At 38.7% G+C, this 22208-nt stretch overlaps 1 protein-coding gene across 1 annotated transcript in view; it reads right to left on the bottom strand.

The window, feature by feature from the left end:
- The window catches only part of LOC126331737 (nose resistant to fluoxetine protein 6-like), a 242767-nt gene that overhangs the window by 109754 nt on the left and 110805 nt on the right, over nucleotides 1–22208 (bottom strand). The window contains exons 6-7 of the mRNA XM_049996518.1: nucleotides 16199–16359; nucleotides 15923–16091 (exon numbers count right to left, since the gene is read on the bottom strand). Of these exons, the coding sequence (XP_049852475.1) occupies nucleotides 15923–16091; nucleotides 16199–16359 (330 nt within the window). The remainder of the gene's footprint in view (nucleotides 1–15922; nucleotides 16092–16198; nucleotides 16360–22208) is intronic.

Below are 22208 nucleotides of genomic sequence, written 5' to 3'. Positions count from 1 at the left end.
ACTTAATAATTTTGTGAAAAACATCATTTACAATTACATCACTTAGTTCTTGGTTTTTGGATGGCCTGGAGAGAGGTCTTGTAGTGTAAAATGAGTTATTCCTGAGAACGACCAATGTTCTACTGAGAGTGCTCATGCTGGTGACAGGTGGTAATGTATTTTATAAATATTTCATCTATTGGAAAAAAAAAATTACACTCTGTATGCACTGATCTGTGATATGTGCAGATGGTGTGTATGCAGTGACCAAACACAGCAGGAGCAAGGTGCAGCTTGGTGAGTGCAGTAGCACTTGCTGTACATGGCCATTTATGCCTTACTGACACTCCTTGAAGGTGTCATGATCACCTCAGAGAATATGGACATACTACAATACAAAGGTTCAAGACAAATGAAAATAGTAAATCTGAGATTTTAAGTTGAGTTCAATGCAGTTGCACGTACTGATCAATGTGTTTGTGTTTATGAGTTACTAATACTTGGATCTGTCCTCACACCTGATGTAAATAATTAGAACAATACAGAAGATTATTGTTGAAGGCCTGTCCCTCGTCCAGTAGTTGGAAGTAATCCCTCCTGGGATGAGAAATCAAGATGACAAGAACAAAATGAAAAGGTGATCATATTGGAAGATGAATAGCCAAATATAACTTAGTCCATATCACACTGACAGATCCCCCCACACAGTGTTCCCTACCCACACGGTGTTACAGCCAAATTGCCAGCCTCCCCACCACCCACACCTCCACCTGCACACACACACACACACACACACACACACACACACACACACACACACACACACACACACACATATACTTACAGGAGGAAACACAGCATTTGGCAACCATGACAGGAGAAGAAAACTGGATACCAGAACAGAGGGTTTTGGGAAAATGTTTTCGAAATACTTGGTTGCTTGGGGCAACTCAAGAACAATCATTGGAACTTATATGACTGAGCATGTGGTGCCCCAAAAGGTGATATAATGAAAACAAATTAATAATATTCTAGATAACAAAATCAGAAGATATTTTCACAGCCAGAAGATAAATAATAGCATTTGTCTATGCCAACTGAGACAATTGTTGTGCATGTGCACAAAGCATTATTCAAATGACACTCACATACACATCAATTACAACACAGAAGACTTTGCAGCTTGTCTGGCAAGAAAGAGTACTGGTAATGACACGATAGCAGCAGGTATAACGAATGACAGCACTTCAATAAGCAGGAATAAGAATATCTTGCAACCGCAAAAGAGAACTGTATCTAACAGCAAGATGGAGTACTGACCCCGAAATTGTTCAATATTATAAAAACTATTGTGCGGTACTAAGAAAAGTTATTAAAAAGTCCAGAAGCATGTGTATCATGTCTGAGATCAGTAACTCTGATAATAAAATTAAAGCAATTTGGAATATTATTGAAAGGGAAACAGGGCAACCAAGAGCACAGGAAGACTTTAGTGCAATAAAACTGAATGACAAGTGCACTAACAAACAATCAGAAATTGAAAATATTTTGAATAATCATTTTTTAAATGTTGTGGAGAAAATAGGATCTAGATCTTCACTAGAAGAGGCAAGGCTATTAATAGAAGAGGCCATACCTGCACAGTTTGAAACAGCTGTAATTCCACCAACCTCTCCCTCTGAAATCAGTAAAATAATAAACTCACTGAAAAGTAAAAGCTCTTACGGAATTGATGGCATTTCCAGCAAAGTACTTAAAGCTTGTTCCCCACAGATAAGTAGAATTCTCAGCCACGTATGTAATAGCTCTTTGGAGCAGGGTGTTTTCCCTGATAGACTGAAATATGCCATTGTAAAACCATTGCATAAAAAGGGGGATATGTCGGATGTCAACAACTACCGCCCAATCTCTCTTCTGACAGCTCTATCAAAAATTTTTGAGAAAGTAATGTATTCAAGAGTAGCCTCCCATATTTGTAAAAATAAAGTACTAACAAAATGTCAGTTTGGTTTTCAGAAAGGCTTTTCAACAGAAAATGCTATATATGCTTTCACTGATCAAATATTAAATGCTCTGAATAACCGGACATCACCCATTGGTATTTTTTGTGATCTCTCAAAGGCCTTTGATTGTGTAAATCATGGAATTCTTTTAGATAAGCTAAATCATTATGGTTTGAGTGGGGCAGTGCACAAATGGTTTAATTCATACTTAACTGGAAGAATGCAGAAAGTTGAAATAAGTGGTTCGTGTAATGTTAAAACAGCTGATTCCTCAAACTGGGGTGCTATCAAGCACGGGGTCCCACAGGGTTCGGTCTTAGGTCCTTTATTGTTCTTGATATACATTAATGACTTACCATTCCACATTGATGAAGATGCAAAGTTAGTTCTTTTTGCTGATGATACAAGTATAGTAATAACATCCAAAAACCAAGAACTAAGTGATGTAATTGTAAATGATGTTTTCACAAAATTATTAAGTGGTTCTCAGCAAACGGCCTCTCTTTAAATTTTGATAAAACACAGTATATACAGTTCCGTACAGTAAATGGCAAAACTCCAGTAATAAATATAGAATTTGAACAGAAGTCTGTAGCTAAGGTAGAATTTTCAAAATTTTTAGGTGTGTCCATTGATGAGAGGTTAAACTGGAAGCAACACATTGATGGTCTGCTGAAACGTCTGAGTTCAGCTACGTATGCTATTAGGGTTATTGCAAATTTTGGTGATAAGAATCTCAGTAAATTAGCTTACTATGCCTACTTTCATTCACTGCTTTCGTATGGCATCATATTCTGGGGTAATTCATCGTTGAGTAGAAAAGTATTCATTGCACAAAAACGTGTAATCAGAATAATTGCTGGAGCCCACCCACGGTCATCCTGCAGACATCTATTTAAGGATCTAGGGATCCTCACAGTAACCTCACAGTATATATATTCCCTTATGAAATTTGTTGATAATAATCCAACCCAATTCAAAAGTAATAGCAGTGTGCATACCTATAACACCAGGAGAAAGGATGATCTTCACTATGCAGGGTTAAATCTGACTTTGGCACAGAAAGGGGTAAATTATGCTGCCACAAAAGTCTTTGGGCACCTACCAAACAGCATCAAAAGCCTGACAGATAGCCAACTAACATTTAAAAATAAATTAAAAGAATTTCTAGATGACAACTCCTTCTACTCATTGGCTGAATTTTTAGATATAAAGTAAAAAAAAAACTTAATCATTAGTGTCATGCAATATTTTGTGTAATGAAATTTCTTGTACAGACATCTTTTATTAACCTGACACGTTCCACATCATTACGAAGTGTCGTATTCATGATCTATGGAACAAGTATTAATCTAATCTAATCTAATCTAATCAACTAGACTACTGACTACAGTGGCACGAGTCTTCATAGTACGCCACTTCAGCAGTTCATCGCCACAGCAGCAGCTGCCTGACACAGCTTCTCAACACAGTGCAGTGGCTTCACCTGTGCAATCAATGACAATGTCATCAGTTCACCATTGTATCAGGGGAGATGTGATTTTATCAGTTTAGCTCTTTCTTTTTATTATTCTATTGTTATTTGTACATGAACCTATGTGATTAAATACTGGAATTTTTGAATGAAGAAACTGATCTTGATTTAACTAATTAGTTGGGACTTTAATTAGTAGTGTAAGCCTGTGTGGACGGGAAAAATTGCAGTAGAAGCACCAGAATGGTTTAGGTTGTGTGTGAAACAGAACAGTGAAGCTATGAGAGAAAACAGTAAAATATTTAACGAGAAAAATTAGAAGAAACATTAAGAAACTCACAGGGAGCCCTTAAAGTACATGGGGAATGATATTAAAGCAGAATTGGAAGCTACCATTAAGCCCTGATGGGATTCTACTTGAAGTTAGGAAAAGTACCAACCATCAGTTAGAAGCTATCACTACTGAGTTGGTGGTGATTAAATCACAGGCAGAAGCATTTGAAGAGGAGTCAATGTCTACAGTTAACATACAGGGACATAAAGTTACTGCTATGAAGAAAGAATTATATGATTTCCCTAGCAAAGTACAGATGGTCATTAATGAACAGTGGGATTTAGTGAGGAATGAAGTACACAATCATTAGAAAGAAGTTCATAGTAAAGCATAAACGTTAGACAACAAAACCTCAGGTACTCAGGGGAAGGTCAAAATGTTAGAGCAGGGAAAAGCATTAAACGAATTTTGAGCCCCCAAACAACCTTGACTAGTTTGGAAGAGACATTACACAAGTCTGCACAACAAAAAGTATGGGATACGTTCAGTCTGCTAGTACCTGAACCAGTTCTTTGGGAGATATTGTACAACCAGAAAGGAAATACAGAAATTGTGAGATGCCTTAGAAAATGCAAAAATAGAATTTAGAACTAATGACTTTAATGATAAGTGTTAGTGTACCTCATGAGTTTTGTGAGGATATTCAAATGGGAAACAGAATAATTTTTTCCAAGCAGTTTCCAAAGTTTGAACCAGATGGGAGTTGCATCCAGCACATTTTTAAGGACATTCTCTAGATCATTATCAAAAAGTGAAAAATCCAGGATGGACTGTAGCACTATAATGAAAAGGATAGTTGCTCCTTGTCATATAGTGCAGATACTGAGTTGCAAAAAGGCAGAACAAAAAAAAAAAAAAAAAAAAAAAAAAAACTGTCACACAACTAGCTTTTGGCCAACAAGGTCTTTCTCATAATTAGACAACATATATACATGCACTCACTCAAGCAAACACTACTCACACACACATGACCACAGGGCCCCAGTTACCAGAGATCTTGGTCATGTGTGTGTGAGTTGTGTTTGCATGAGTGTGCCTGTGTGTATGTTGTCTAATTTTGACAAAGGCCTTGTCAGTCGGAAGCTAGTTGTGTGACAGTCTTTTTGTTGTCCCTTTCTGCAACTCAGCATCTCTGCTATACGGTGAGCAGCAACTATCCTTTTCATTACATCATTACCAAAAAGATGAGAGGACTTCAGAAAGATAGATTTTATGCTAGTTATTTAACCAGTGATGCACTTTCTAATATGATAGGAATACCACATCCTAAAGAACCATTACTGGTTGATCCAGATACAGGCCAGGAAAAAGGACTATATAATCTTGATATGGTGAAGAAATATATAGCTCCAGGCGAAGTGAAACACTTTACAAATTTTGCAGAATAATGCCTGTCGGAAGTCCAAATTAATGGCTTTGATATTTCTTCCTTTCTTTCTCCAAAGACATTCCTTCTCCTTACACTATTCTATATTCTGTACCTCTTACTATTCTATCTTACTTAATAAAGACATTGTATCCTTGTTTGTGCACTAAAATTTGCTCTGCAGATAACAGGAATTATAAATTTTTTAAGTATTAAGAATATGTAGTATATTTCTTAGAGAAAAAGATACATATATACATATGTTATCTGTATAAGTGGGATTTTTTTTTATAAGGAACAATACAAAATGGTAGGTTTCTATTGGTTTTATGTGGGAGGTTCTTTATGCGTAATTGACAGAGATGCCAGATGGACTGAACTGTGATGATGATGATTGACAATTTACTATTTTTTTCTTTTTCTTCTTTAACATGTTGTTGTTTTTTCTCTCCACACTTACAACAGAGCTTACCTAAGGTCAATTTTCAGGGCCTGTGATGGTGGGTGAAGTTGTGATTCTGTCTTTTGGAGCTACTTTCTTTCTTTCTTTAATCATGACAGATCTATTTCTCACTTTCATGTTTTTCTTCTCCACAGGAGTACCAGCTCTACCTTTCCCTCTATCCATAATCATAAGCTTATAAGGTGAAACCCATCTCTTTTCCACATGTTTCTATCATAACCTGATGTCATAGGATGGCTGACAAGAGCAATACACATGTGACAATATGACTTGCACAAATGGTTGTAATTTTCATGCCATATACATATTGTGTATGATGTCAGTATGCTGCATGTTAGGCACATCACACATTGTGAGGGGAGATAAAAGGGAAAGCCTATGTGTGCAGTGCAACAGCCTGAAATATGACTTGCTAACATGAGCATAATAAGCAGAACATAAGAGTGGCACCTAGAGAGAAATTGATTAATTCATAGTGCAGATGTGTGATCAACAAAGCAAGATTATTTTATCAGTTTTAAATAGAGAGAAGGCACTACACAAGGAACAGGAGTAGTGGACATAAAATTAGGTTATATTTAAGTAACATTATGTTTGAACGATGTGAGAAGGCATAAACAATAGCTAATATATATATTTATTTAATATATATAGTGACATGTTTTATAAAATAAGTGACAGTGGAGAATAGAAAATTGAGTTATCTTGATTAGCTTAGCAGGTTAGGTTTTGTCATCAATGTAAAATGCTTTGAGCCTACAAAGGATGAAAATGGCAATTTCAGTCCTTGCTTTGCTATGTCTTGTGGAAGTTTTAATGATAAATTGAGTTGTATGGGCTGACTGGATGATTTTAAATACAAAGACAGTAGTGGATTTAAATGAGAAAAGGAAATGAATGTGGGAAAAATGTTATCCAAAGCTCTATGCTAATACAGATGTGTTTTTGTACACCAACAAACATGTAAGTAAAAGGAATTTGGTACAGGGAGTATGGTGTAATATGTTTTAAAACTGTGTTAAAGACACTCCAGAGCCCGCATCTTGTGGTCGTGTGGTAACGTTCTCGCTTCCCGCACCTGGGTTCCCGGGTTCGATTCCCGGCGGGGTCAGGGATTTTCCCTGCCTCGTGATGGCTGGGTGTTGTGTGATGTCCTTAGGTTAGTTAGGTTTAAGTAGTTCTAAGTTCTAGGGAACTAATGACCACAGCAGTTAAGTCCCATAGTGCTCAGAGCCGTTTGAACTATTTGAACTCCAGAAATGAAGGGATCCAGTCCTGTCAGAATGTGGGAAATGAAATTGAGGTACTGTGCAGACAGATTTTATACAGTGAAGTTAGGCAGTTGAAATGGATAGGCAGGCTTATTTGTGAACTCGACAGTTAAGAATAATTTTTTAGGCAAAACCCTGTAACAGCTCTGTAATGGATCAACTTGCAATCTTCCACCAAAATATTAGAGGCCTGTTTAATAAGCTAAACAAACTATCAGTCACTGTGCAAGACAATGGAAGCATAGATCACGCCCATGTACTATGCTTCACTGAGCATCACGCCTGCTCAGGGATGGAAAGGCTGGTAATACCTGACTACAACCTGACGTCTTCATACTGCAGAAACCAAAAAAAAGTTGGTGGTGTTGCAATTTTTGTTAAGAATAGTATCAATTGCAAAGAAATGTATGTTCAAAATTTCTTTTTAGAGCAACATTCTGAATCATGTGCCATCGAAATTTCTGTAAGGAATTCCACCCTATTAATTGTGGCAATTTATAGAGCACCTTCAGGAAATCTTGACCTCTTTTTGAAGAAGCTCGATTTGATTTTACTGCACTTATTCAACTATAAAAGAGATGTTGTACTACTTGGAGATTTCAACATCAACTTTCTTACACATAGTGGTGGGAAGACAGACCTAGAAAATCTTTTGTACACCAACAACCTTCTGCCAGTGGTCAATTTGCCCACCAGAGTAACTTCGTATTCGAGCACACTAATTGACAACATTTTTGTAGACCAAGAGAGAAATTGGGCAGTATCAGCATTAGTAAAATAATAAATGGTCTTTCTGACCATGATGGTCAAAGACTTACCATCAAAAATATAAATGTTTGTCAGAATAAAACTGAGCCAACGTGGAAGGTATTCAGGCCCATAAATGTACTAACAATCAAAACATTCAAATCATGCCTCCATAATGTAAATTGGAGTCACATATATTACAAAACAGATGTAAATTCCAAGTATAACCTGTTTAGTAAAGAAATTGCATCAATATTTGAAACCTACTTCCCAAAAAAAGTTTATAGAAATGTACCAAAAGAAAACACAAAGAAACCATGGATAACAAATGGGATTAGGACATCTTGCAAGCAAAAAAGAAATTTGTACATAACAGCAAAAGAATCAGGAAGCCCAGTCAAATAAATAATAATAAAAAGTATTGTAAAACTTTGAGTAAGGTAATCAAACTTTCAAAAATCATATATTTTAGATCCAAAATCAACCAATCCAGTAATAAAATTAAAGCAATCTGGGACATAATAAGGAGGGAGACTGGTACGAACAGTGCCAGTAAATCAGTAGACATTGTACTAAACATTGATGACAGTGCTGTAAGCAACCAAGAGACAATTGCGAATGCATTCAATGACTACTTCATAAGTGCTGCAGAGCAAATAGGTTGCAATGGATCCTTACAAAGTGCCATGGATCTACTGAAGCACAGTTTTCCCATTCCAGTGAGCGAGATAAGGACATCCCCATAACAAGATATGAGATTAAAAAACCATTGTCTCATTAAAATGTAAGGGATCATCTGGTGTAGATAATATCTCCAGTAAACTGCTAAAAACCTGCTCTGACCAATTATGCAAAGTATTAGCCCATATATTTAATGCCTCTATGTACCAGGGTGTTTCCCCAGAGGGCATGAAACTTGCTATAGTGAAGCCTCTCCACAAAAAGGGAGACACAACGCAAGTCTCAAACTATCATCCAATCTCCCTCCTGTCCACTTTCGCTTAAGTCCTTGAGAAACTACTGCACTCCAGAATTGTAAGGCACCTAGAAAACTTTGGCATCATAAGTGATAGACAGTTCGGTTTCCGGAAAAGTATGTCCACAACTGAGGCCATATTTTCTTTCACAAATGATATACTGGAAGCCCTAAATAATAAAATGAAGGCAGTTGGAATATTTTGTGATCTGTCCAAAGCCTTCGAGTGTGTGGACCACAAAATACTCCTCAACAAAGCACGCCACTATGGGATCACTGGGGCACTGGGAAGCTGGCTGAAATCCTACCACCAAAACAGGAAGCAGAAGGTAATTCTCAATGGGAGCAATAAAGAGGGAGAGGTAGTAGAGTCAGACTGGAGCACTGTACTCCATGGAGTAGCCCAGGGATCCGTCCTTGGCCCGTTGCTGTTTCTGATATACGTAAATGACCTACATTTTTCATGCAATACATACAAGTTCACCATGTTTGCTGACAACACCAGCATTTTGATTAGTAACAAACAACTCACTGATATAGAGGTTGATGCCAACAAATTACTTACAGTACTATTAACCTGGTTCCAAGTGAACTCACTCACAGTAAATCTGAGCAAAACAAATTATATCCATTTCAGCCTTGACCACAAACTCCCCCAAGAGATTACTGTTTTAAATAACAAAAATCAGATAGAAAGGGTACACTGCACCAAATTCTTAGGCCTCCACAAAGACAGTAGGTTCAACTGGGACCACCATGTCCTCGAGACTAAAAAGGCTGCCTCAGCAATTTTTTCCATTAGGACAATCTCACAATTTGGAGACATAAATGCCACGAAGTCCACATACTTTGCATACTTCCACTCCATTATGTGTTACGGCATCATCTTCTGGAGCAATTCACCCTAATCTAAAAAAATCTTCCTCATGCAGAAAAAAGTTGTCCGTATAATGTGCAGAGTACCCCCGAGAACCTCCTGCCGTACGCTCTTTAAAAAACTTTGAATACTTTCCACAACCTACCAGTATATTTTTTCCCTAATGAGTTTCTTGGTTGACATCTTGCCCACTATGAAACCAATGAAAGCTTCCATTATCACAATACAAGAAAGAAGGCTGAGCTCCACTTTGAACTAAAAAGTTTAACTCGGGTACAGAAAGGAGTGCACTACTCCAGTGTCAAAATACACTCCTGGAAATGGAAAAAAGAACACATTGACACCGGTGTGTCAGACCCACCATACTTGCTCCGGACACTGCGAGAGGGCTGTATAAGCAATGATCACACGCACGGCACAGCAGACACACCAGGAACCGCGGTGTTGGCCATCGAATGGCGCTAGCTGCGCAGCATTTGTGCACCACCGCCGTCAGTGTCAGCCAGTTTGCCGTGGCATACGGAGCTCCATCGCAGTCTTTAACACTGGTAGCATGCCGCGACAGCGTGGACGTGAACCGTATGTGCAGTTGACGGACTTTGAGCGAGGGCGTATAGTGGGCATGCGGGAGGCTGGGTGGACGTACCGCCGAATTGCTCAACACGTGGGGCGTGAGGTCTCCACAGTACATCGATGTTGTCGCCAGTGGTCGGTGGAAGGTGCATGTGCCCGTCGACCTGGGACCGGACCGCAACGACGCACGGATGCACGCCAAGACCGTAGGATCCTACGCACTGCCGTAGGGGACCGCACCGCCACTTCCCAGAAAATTAGGGACACTGTTGCTCCTGGGGTATTGGCGAGGACCATTCGCAACCATCTCCATGAAGCTGGACTACGGTCCCGCACACCGTTAGGCCGTCTTCCGCTCACACCCCAACATCGTGCAGTCCGCCTCCAGTGGTGTCGCGACAGGCGTGAATGGAGGGACAAATTGAGACGTGTCGTCTTCAGCGATGAGAGTCGCTTCTGCCTTGGTGCCAATTATGGTCGTATGCGTGTTTGGCAGCGTGCAGGTGAGTGTCACAATCAAGACTGCATACGACCGAGGCACACAGGGCCAACACCCGGCATCATGGCGTGGGGAGCGATCTCCTACCCTGGCCGTACACCTCTGGTGATCGTCGAGGGGACACTGAATAGTGCACGGTACATCCAAACCGTCATTGAACCCATCGTTCTACCATTCCTAGACCGGCAAGGGAACTTGTTGTTCCAACAGGACAATGTACGTCCGCATGTATCCCGTGCCACCCAACGTGCTCTAGAAGGTGTAAGTCAACTACCCTGGCCAGCAAGATCTCTGGATCTGTCCCCCATTGAGCATGTTTGGGACTGGATGAAGTGTCGTCTCACGCGGTCTGCACGTCCAGCACGAACGCTGGTCCAACTGAGGCGCCAGGTGGAAATGGCATGGCAAGCCGTTCCACAGGACTACATCCAGCATCTCTACGATCGTCTCCATGGGAGAATAGCAGCCTGCATTGCTGTGAAAGGTGGATATACACTGTACTAGTGCCGACATTGTGCATGCTCTGTTGCCTGTGTCTATGTGCCTGTGGTTCTGTCAGTGTGATCATGTGATGTATCTGACTCCAGGAATGTGTCAATAAAGTTTCCCCTTCCTGGGACAATGAATTCACGGTGTTCTTATTTCAATTTCCAGGAGCGTATTTAACTTATTACCGAGCAATATAAAAAGTCTATGTAGTAATAGTGCATCATTCAGTAACAATCTAAAGACATATTTAATCAAGAAAATGTTTTACTCACTTGATGAATACTTCAACAGAGAAAAGTAGTCTTTGTGTGTATTTATGTTTACTGTTTTTTGTTTACATTCTTTTTGTTCCTATTTGTAACCATATACTTACTGTGACAAATAGGCTTTTGCAATGTGATAAACTTTGCATAGTGTATTATTCCTACGACTTTATTTTAGTTCATTATTATTTTTGCAAGTCTTATGTAATTTATGTCTAGTTCTGCTCTTGTAAACTAATTGATACCATGGTCTGTGAACATATGTTACTCAAGCCGTTCTATATCCTAGCATCATACGCATAAAAGGATCTATGGAATTTGTAGATAAATTTAAAAAAAAAAAATAGAGAGGCTGTCCTATGCCTGAGGTCAGGTGCATTCAAGAAAGAAATGCCATTTTCTTCATTTTGTGTAGAGGAGTCAACAAGTCAATGTTCATCAACACATAGAATGTGTTCCTATGAACTGTCTGTATGATGTTGAGGTACTTCCTTAGCCAGTAAGATCCTGAGATCTGTCTCTGATAGAACATGGTGGGACGTCCATCACAGTAACAGTATCCAAAATATCAAGTACTAGTTACAATGGCTGTGGGCCAGATTGCCTCAGGAGAGGATGCAATGGCTTTATTACCTTCCCAACTGAATTACTGCATGCATCCAGGACAGAGGTAAAGCAATTTCATACTCCAAATATCTGCTCATCATTTGCTTCCTCAGCACCTTCTGGGTGCTTCGCCTTTTTTGTCAGCCAGTGTATATTCTATACAGGTCCTGTTCCTGTTCACTGAGGAGTGTAATGCCATCAGGAAACTTGGTTGTTGACATCCTGTCATCCTGTACCCTTTTACATCCTGTATCCTGTCACCTCGAATTTGAATCCCACTCCTGAACCTTCTAGCTGAGCATCTTAATCAGTTCTTATAAAAGTACAAATACACACACACACACACACACACACACACACACACACACACACACACACACACACAGAAAGAAGGAACAGGTTCTCCAACAGTGCTATTCAGTTGCTATTTCTTTGTTACTGTACACTTTGCTTTTGCATATGTAGACTACACACGCCAACAGGAAATAGTTATTTATGTACTGCAATTAGACATATAAAAATCTACTCACCCAGCATTGCCAGGAAAAGAGGCACATAAAAGTTAAGCAAATGTACAAGCTTCTTCTGCGAGACAGACTTAAGGGGAAGGAAGAAAGTACTGGTGACACTTAGGTAATGAGGAGAATTACAGAAAAATCACCCTTTCAGACAAACAGAAGCTAAAAGATGTCAAAGTTAGCATAAGGAGGGCTATGTGTGAAGTGTTCAGTGAATCTGAAAGTAAAATTCTATGTACCGACTTGACAGAAAATCCTAGGAAGTTCTGGTCTTACATAACATCAGTAAGTGGCTCGAAACAGCATATCCAGACACTATGGGATGATGATGGCATTGAAACAGAGGATGACACGTGTAAAGCTGAAATACTAAACACCTTTTTCCAAAGCTGTTTCACAGAGGAAGACCGCACTGCAGTTCCTTCTCTAAATCCTCGCACATATGAAAAAATGGCTGACATCGAAATAAGTGTCCACGGAATAGAAAAGCAACTGGAATCACTCAACAGAGGAAAGTCCACTGGACCTGATGGGATACCAATTCGATTCTACACAGAGTACATGAAAGAACTTGCCCCCCATCTAACAGCCATGTACCGCAAGTCTCTAGAGGAACAGAAGGTTCCAAATGATTGGAAAAGAGCACAGGTAGTCCCCGTCTTCAGGAAGGGTCATCGAGCAGATGCGCAAAACTATAGAACTATATCTCTGACGTCAATTTGTTGTAGAATTTTAGAACCTGTTTTTTGCTCATGTATCATGTCGTTTCTGGAAACCCAGAATCTAATCTGTGGGAATCAACATGGATTCCGGAATCAGTGATTGTGTGAGACCCAACTCGCTTTATTTGTTCATGAGACCCAGAAAATATTAGATACAGGCTCCCAGGTAGATGCTATTTTCCTTGATTTCAGGAAGGCATTTGATACAGTTCTGCACTGCCGCCTGATAAACAAAGTAAGAGCCTATGGAATATCAGACCAGCTGGATTGAAGAGTTTTTAGCAAACAGAAGGCAGCATGTTGTTCTCCATGGAGAGACATCTGCAGACGTTAAAGTAACCTCTGGTATGCCACAGGGGAGTTTTATGGGACCATTGCTTTTCCCAATATATATAAATGATATAGAGGATAGTATTGGAAGTTCCTTGCGGCTTTTTGCGGATGATGCTGTAGTATACAGAGAAGTTGCAGCATTAGAAAATTGTTGCGAAATGCAGGAAGATATGCAGCAGAAAGACACTTGGTAAAGGGAGTGGCAATTGACCCTTAACATAGACAAATATAACATATTGCGAATACATAGAAAGAAGGATCCTGTATTGTATGATTATATGACAGCGGAACAAACACTAGTAGCAGCTACTTCCGTAAAATATCTGGGAGTATGCGTGTGGAATGATTTGAAATGGAATGAACATATAAAATTAATTGATGGTAAGGTGGGCACCAGGTTGAGATTCATTGGGAGAGTCCTTAGAAAATGTAGTCCATCAACAAAGGAGGTGGCTTACAAAATTCTCGCTTGACCTATACTTGAGTACTGCTCATCACATCAGTGTGGGACCCATACCAGGTCAGTTTGACGGAGGAGATAGAGAAGATCCCAAGAAAAGTGGCGTGTTTCATCACAGGGTTATTTGGTAAGTGTGATAGAGATGTTTAGCAAACTCCAGTGGCAGACTCTGCAAGAGAGGTGCTCTGCATCGCGGTGTAGCTTGATGTCCAGGTTTCAAGAGGGTGTGTTTCTGGATGAGGTATAAAATATATTGCTTCCCCCTACTTACACCTCCCAAAGAGATCACGAATGTAAAGTTAGAGAGATTCAAGCACACACGGAGGCTTTCCGGCAGTCGTTCTTCCCACGAACCATACGCGACTGGAACCGAAATGGGAGGTAATGACAGTGGCACATAAAGTGCCCTCCGCCACACACCATTGGGTGGCTTGCAGAGTATAAATGTAGATGTAGATGAACTCAGGGTGAAGGGAGACTTATCAGACAGGATGAGAAGGAAAAATTGCTTGGTGGAGACTACACAGTATGAGATTCGAAAACCTGAGAGCTGAGAGGTAGTATGCAAGACAGAGAATATTAACAAAACTACATGCAAGAGTTAATAAAAGCAGAAAGCTAAACGTGCTATACATGGTGGACATGTGGATGTGGGGAGCGAGGGAAAATAGATGACTAAGAAAATAAAATACATAAAAAACTGAAAGGAATTAGGAAAAGGAATAGTTATTTAAGAGAAATGCCGGGACCAAAGAAGTTAATGTAGATTAAACCTAGATGAGTGGCAAGAACGTAGGATATGTTTTAGACCAGTTCTCACCTGTATTCTGAGAAATTGATGTAAAGGGGGAGAATCCAGATGGCACATGTTGTGAAATAGGTATCAAGGTCACAAATGTCATGTTTAGAGCACGCTCTGCAACAGAGTGTTTCAGGCATACACAGAGGGTGTGTACTGGCAGCACACTATATCCTGTTGTAGAGCATGCACTACAGCATGATAGTTGTGACCTTCGTGCATGTTTCACAAGGTGTGCCATGTGGATCCTCCACCCTGATCCCATTTTCACAGAACTGCACAGTGAGAACTGGCGTTGCAACATGTCCTTGGTTCTCACCTCATATGTAAGTTTAATTTATGTTAATTTCTTTGGTCTCAGGATTTCTTTTTCAATAACTATTCCTTTCTCTGTTTCCTTTTCATTTTCTATATACTTTTTCTCTGACCTCTCCATTTTTCCTCCCCCCTCCTCTCCCTTCCCCCCACCCTCACCCCCCTCCATCTGTCTCCCATGTATAACGCAACTAGCTTTCTGCACTTATTAACTATTGCCCAGTGTTTTGTTAGTAATTTCTGTCTTGCTTTTTACCCTTAACTTCCACCTCTAAGCTCTCAGATTTTAAAATCTCATTCAGTGGACTCCCCAATGACAAGTTTTTTTTTTCCGTTTCATCCCTTCCGGTATAAGTTTCTCTTCACCTGGGGTTCTGGGTGACTTTTCCACGACTCTCCCCATTTCCTAAAGCTCACCTATCCTTTTCGTGTATCCCTCTTCCTTTCCCTTCAAACTTTCTGCCTGAGAAAGGGGCCACTGGCTCCAAAAGCTTGCACATTTCCATAACTTCTGTATGTTTTCTCCTGCCATCACTTGGTAAGTATATTTTTTTATCTATCTAATTATATTTTCAGAAATTGATAATTTTCATTGTTATTTATGTACTATAAGATTGGATGTTTACTTTTCCATGTATAGTGACTCTTAGAATACTAATAAAATTTTGCAGTTACGCAATACAGATGAGTGGGTAATGATTTTTGTTTTAACTTATTTTTAAAAATAATAAAAACCTTTAAGAATGCAAAAAGAAATATGCATTAAAATGTGACTACTGATATCAATAGTGCATTAGGGAAGCAGTGTTTTATTTGAAAATGGCCAGCAATCCCAGTACTTAATTTAGTACTTACTTCTGATAAAGGGTTGTAATAATTTTTTATGTAAATGATATTGGCCCACCAGTCAGCTTGACAGTTTTCCATTATTGGTTTCACATGTGCATCCCAGAGTGGTCCAGATGCCATATGAATCAGTAGAGATGAATTAAATAATACTGCCATGGCAAAAGCAGGAGTCATCCTAGAAAAATAACATGCAACATAAAATTAAGCAGCTACAAAGTTTCTTCAAATTATTTGTGAATTTATTTAACAGTTGGAAGGACAGAAGAATTTTTATTAACCTACCTCAAATAACGACTGATATAAAATAGCGGTAAGTTAAACTTCTGCACTTTATCAATTTCTTGCAAGAACATGTAGGCTAAAAGTAAACCATTTATCATGAGAAACGTGTCTCCTGCAAGAGAACCACTCAATATGTGTACATATTTCCAGTCTCCAAACATCTGTAAGAAAAATTATGAATTACCAATTTGAATACTTCATTATCAATATTGCCAAGCTTTTCTTTGGTCGTTCCTGTTACAATCTGTAGTGGAAAACATAAATAAATCATTTTGAACAACAATGAAAATGAACTTATATTCTGAATTTCAATGCTTTTTCCTGGGTATTAAGTCTTTTTTATCTAATCTTCATCCTCCTTGGGTACAGATACTTAAGTAGTTTAAATCTGGCATATGTATGAATACTTCAAAATGTCATCTAGGCTGAATTTATGATTCTTCTAGTGTATGTAGTTTTTGTGATAGTGTAGTTAATTAAAAGATATGGATGACTAACCTTTTTACTGTAGTGTGACTCAACAGATATCGAGTGCGCTAATGTATATTTATGGACTTAGCAACATCACTTGTTACAAAGAACAGCATTCCAACTTTTCAGTAACATATCACAAATTCTGTCAATCTAATTAACTTACAAAATATTGTAATCAACAGTAAAGTTCAGAAGCACTTAATTTTCTGTTGCATATTTTGTCTCTGCCCTTGTTAGTTTTTGAGCTTTCCTATTATACTTTTGTTAACCTGATTTTTATGCACCAGGATGCTTGCTTCCTTATTTGTTTAAGCAATTAATTAAGACTTTGCATAATTAACCATAGTTTTCAATGTAGTGGTTGTACCAATAAATAGGGATTTCCTACTGTGGATACATAAAATGGTTCCACAAACTTTTCTAAATTACTAGACCATCACATATTTGTAGTGAAAACAACAGTCTTGATTGCAGAATTGATTTTACTGCTTTATTTATTCATGACATGCATTTTGCCTAATAAGAGGTCCTTTCAGATTGAGCAGTAGTGTGTTGGTAAAGGGTTATTGGGTATAATGTTTATGGCATCATCATCACATATTTTGGAAACCAAATTATATGTACTTATCGTCCACTTGAGGTAGCAAAAGCCAACTGCGCAATTTTTCAAACAATTGTAAGTTTTCTGAAATAACAAATAATGCATATGCCAATCTTTAAGTAGCTGAATGTCACTCAAAATAGTCAGTTGGTATTCAAATGTGAACATCCTAATATCTTTGTGATAGTCCTGGTCCAGTGAGTAAATGAATAATGAATAACACCTACATTGAAGCTGCTTACAGTTACTCAAGTAACTGTTAAGTGCAACCAGTCTGCAAAAATACATTTATCAGCATCTCAAGAACTGAGTAATGTCAGTGGCTAAGAAAATTACTAGTGTTTCCTTTAAATTCAGTTTGAGAATATTTTTACTGAATTGTGTTGTGGCTGGTAGGAGGGTTGGACCACCATTGTCACTGGAATTATTGACTGTTGACGATGGTGACTTTTCATAAGAGCTGGTCTAAGTGAAATACTGTGCACTTTTCTCTGATAATTACTACAGGACAGTATGTGAACTGTGATGTGTAAAGTAAATGTAGACTACATTTTGTGTCAGACATAATCATTTTCTTTTAGTGTCTTGTTAAAGCTATTACAGATCCTTGGACAGTGTTTATATAAAAACTTTGTTTCAATAACATTATAATTTATTTGATGAATTCAGCCTGGACTCTTGTCTGTTTGTGAATTCTGACCTGGTTTGAGTGCTATTAATCTGAGAAACTTTTCATTGATCCAATAACAGGACACTGAGGATAAGAAATGTGTGGAAAACCAAAATTATGATGTCTGGTACTTAATTGAGCAAACACCATCCAGTAGTCATTAAGCTTTTCAGCTTCACGACTTCAGACAGATGTGCTAACAAAGATGGAATGGAGAAGAGACTACAGAAACCAGGTTATTAAACTTACAAGATGTGTTGAAATTCTTCTCCAAAACTCTCTTTATGTGAATTTGTTGGAGCTCTGTGGCTGTGGACTCCGACCACAATCTATTGGTTATGAACTGCAGATTAAAATTAAAGAAAATGCAAAAAGGTGGGAATTTAAGGAGATGGGACCTGGATAAACTGATTACACCAGAGGTTGTACAGAGTTTCAGGAAGAGCATAAGGGAACAACTGACAGCAGAAGGGGAAAGAAGTACAGTAGAAGAAGAATGGGTAGCTCTGAGGGATGAAGTAGTGAAGGCAGAAGAGGATCAAGTAGGTAAAAAAGATGAGGGCTAGTAGAAATCCTTGGGTAACAGAAGAAATATTGAATTTAATTGACGAAAGGAGGAAACATAAAAATGCAGTAAATGAAGCAGGCAAAAAGGAATACAAACGTCTCAAAAACGAGATTGACAGGAAGTGCAAAATGGCTAAGCAGGCATGGCAAGAGGACAAATGTAAGGATGTAGAAGCTTATCTCACTAGGGATAAGATAGATACTGCCTACAGGAAAATTAAAGAGACCTTTGGAGAAAAGAGAACCACTTGTATGAATATCAAGAGCTCAGAAGGAAACCCAGTCTTAACCAAAGAAGGGAAAGCAGAAAGGAGGAAGGAGTGTATAGATGGTCTATACAAGGGCGATGTACTTGAGGACAGTATTATAGAAATGGAAGAAATGTAGATGAAGATGAAATGGAAGATACAAAACTGCATGAAGAGTTTGACAGAGCACTGAAAAACCTGAGCCGAAACAAGGCCCCGGGAGTAGACAACATTCCATTAGAACTACTGACGGCCTTGTGAGAGCCAGTCCTGACAAAACTCTACCACCTGTTGAGCAAGATGTATGAGACAGGCGAAATACCCTCAGACTTCAAGAAGAATATAATAATTCCAATCCCAAAGAAAGCAGATGTTGACAGATGTGAAAATTACTGAACTACCAGTTTAATAAGTCACAGCTGCAAAATACTAACACGAATTCTTTACAGATGAATGGAAAAACTGGTAGAAGCTGACCTCGGGGAAGATCAGTTTGGATTCCATAGAAATGTTGGAGCATGTGAGGCAATACTTACTTTATGACTTATCTTAGAAGAAAGATTAAGGAAAGGCAAACCTACATTTCCAGCATTTGTAGATTTCGAGAAAGCTTTTGACAATGTTGACTGGAATACCCTCTTTCAAATTCTAAAGGTGGCAGGGGTAAAATACAGGGAGCAAAAGGCTATTTACAATTTCTACAGAACCCAGATGGCAATTATAAGAGTCGAGGGACATGAAAGGGAAGCAGTGGTTGGGAAGGGAGTGAGACAGGGTTGTAGCCTCTCCCCAATGTTATTAAATCTGTATATTGAGCAAGCAGTAAAGGAAACAAAAGAAAAATTTGGAGTCGGTATTAAAATCCATGGAGAAGAAATAAAAACTTTGAGGTTCACCAATGACATTTAATTCTGTCAGAGACAGCAAAGGACTTGGAAGAGCAGTTGAACGGAATGGACAGTGTCTTGAAAGGAGGATATAAGATGAACATCAACAAAAGCAAAATGCGGATAATGGAATGTAGTCGCATTAAGTCGCGTGATTCTGAGGGTGTTAGATTAGGAAATGAGACACTTAAAGTAGTAAAGGAGTTTTGCTATTTGGGGAGCAAAATAACTGATGATGGCCGAAGTAGAGAGGATATAAAATGTAGACTGGCAATGGCAAGGAAAGCGTTTTTGAAGAAGAGAAATTTCTTAACATCGAGTATAGATTTAAGTGTTAGGAAGTCATTTCTGAAAGTATTGGTATGCAGTGTAGCCATGTATGGAAGTTAAACATGGACGATAAATAGTTTGGACAGGAAGAGAATAGAAGCTTTCAAAATGTGGTGCTACAGAAGAATGCTGAAGTTTAGATGGGTAGTCACATAACTAATGAGGAGGTATTGAACAGGATTGGGGAGAAGAGAACTTTGTGGCACAACTTGACTAGAAAAAGGGACCGGTTGGTAGGACATGTTCTGAGGCATCAAGGGATCACTAATTTAGCATTGGAAGGCAGCGTGGAGGGTAAAAATCATAGAGGGAGACCCAGAGATGCATACACTAAGGAGAAGGATGTAGGTAGCAGTAGGTACTGGGAGATGAAGAAACTTGCACAGGATAGTGTATCATGGAGAGCTGCATCAAACCAGTCTCAGGACTGAAGACCACAACAACAACAACATTATTTATTTCTATAACATTTTTTTACCAAACTTGTAATCTGTTTTATCTAAGTAATCCTAAAATGTATAAGGTGTGTTGCATAATAGGTACTTTTTAGCTGTATTTTTAAGTAAGGATATTTTTGCAATTTCTTTAATCTCTTTTGGTAATTTATTGTACCGTTTTATTTCTTGGTAGAAAATGCTGTTTATGTTTATTTTTTCTTGGTAAATGTAAGTTGAGTCTAGCTCTTGTTCCATGGGCATGGACAGAGCTGTTTGTGCAGTAATTACCAATGTTATTTTTGATGTGTAAAACTGACTGGTAAACATAATCACAAAGAACAGTTAAAATTCCCAGGTTTTGAACAGATCTTTACAATGAACTCAACTACTACTTTTGGTTATTATTCTTGTGGCTCTTTTTTGGAGTTTGAAAATTGTGTTCATATATTGTGCATTTGTTCGCCAAAAAAGAGGTCGTAGCCTCATCAAACGCCCTCCGTAACACAAACTTCAGTTCACTACTTCAGCCCATTTCCCCCTTCATAAATCATGAAATAAGAAACAAGAGCCTCTCATATCACGAAGACTGAAAAATTAAAGTGTTTGTACATATGCTTTGTACCATTTGGAACATACAGAAACTGAACAGATGCAGCTACATGGATGCATGTTGGTACCATATTTTTTTGTCTTCTGACTGGTCTAATGTGACCCACCACAAATTCCTCTGCTGTGCCAAACTTTTCATTTCAGAGTTTCAACTGGAATCTAAATCCTAAATTATTTGTTGTATGTATTCCAATATCTGTCTTCCTCTAGAGTTTTTACCCTCTATAGCTACCTTTAGTATCATTGAGGATATGACTTTGTGTCATGACAGATGTCCTGTCATCCTGCCCCTTCTTCTTGTCAGTGTTTTCCCTATATTTCTTTCTTTACCAATTCTCCAGAGGACACCTTCATTCCCTACCTTATCAGTCCACCATTTTGTTATGAGTCGTGTGCTTCGGTTTCCCGACATTCTTGTGTTTAGTGCGTTCAGCTTCTCTTAACCCTTAGCCACCACTTGCCAAAATTTCCACACTGTTAATCTATAGAGCTCGATGAAGGTATCGCAGCTGTTCCTGAGCTCGTGAAATGGCCGAATCTGTAGTTGTTTCCAGATCGCTCCCACACAACAGCCTCCCGGAAGCTTGGATTACAGGAGTATGCCACTACTCCCAATTTTCAACATTCTTCTGTAGCACCACATCTCAAATACTTCAATTCTCTTCCATTCCATTTTTTCCACAGTCCATGTTTCACTACCATACAATGCTGTGCTCCAAAATTCTCAGAAAATTCTTCCTCAGATTAAGGTACATGTTTAATACTAATAGGCTTCTCTTGGTTGGGATACAATTTTTGCCTGTGTCTGCTTTTTATATCCTCCATGCTTTGTCTGTCGTTGGTTATTTTGTTGCCTGGGTAACTGAATTCCTTAACTTCATCTACTTTGAGACCATCAATCCTGATGTTAAGTTTCTCACTGCTCTCATTTCTGCTACTTCCCATTACTTTTGTCTTTCTTCAATTTACTTTCACTCCATATTCTGTACTCTTTAGACTGTTCATTCCATTCAGCATATCCTGAAATCTTCTTCACTTTCACTCAGGAAAGCAATGTCATCAGTATATCATATCATTGATATCCTTTCAACTTGAATTTTAAGTCCAGTCCTGAACCTTTCTTTTATTTCCATTGCTGCTTCTTCAATCTACAGATTGAACAGTAGGGGCAAAAGATTATGTCCCTG

This window comes from Schistocerca gregaria, chromosome 2, assembly GCF_023897955.1.
Source record: "Schistocerca gregaria isolate iqSchGreg1 chromosome 2, iqSchGreg1.2, whole genome shotgun sequence".
In the NCBI taxonomy this organism is placed as follows: Eukaryota; Metazoa; Arthropoda; class Insecta; order Orthoptera; family Acrididae; genus Schistocerca; species Schistocerca gregaria.
Note: the sequence above shows the minus strand (reverse complement) of the source record. Positions and strands in the feature narration are given on the sequence as shown.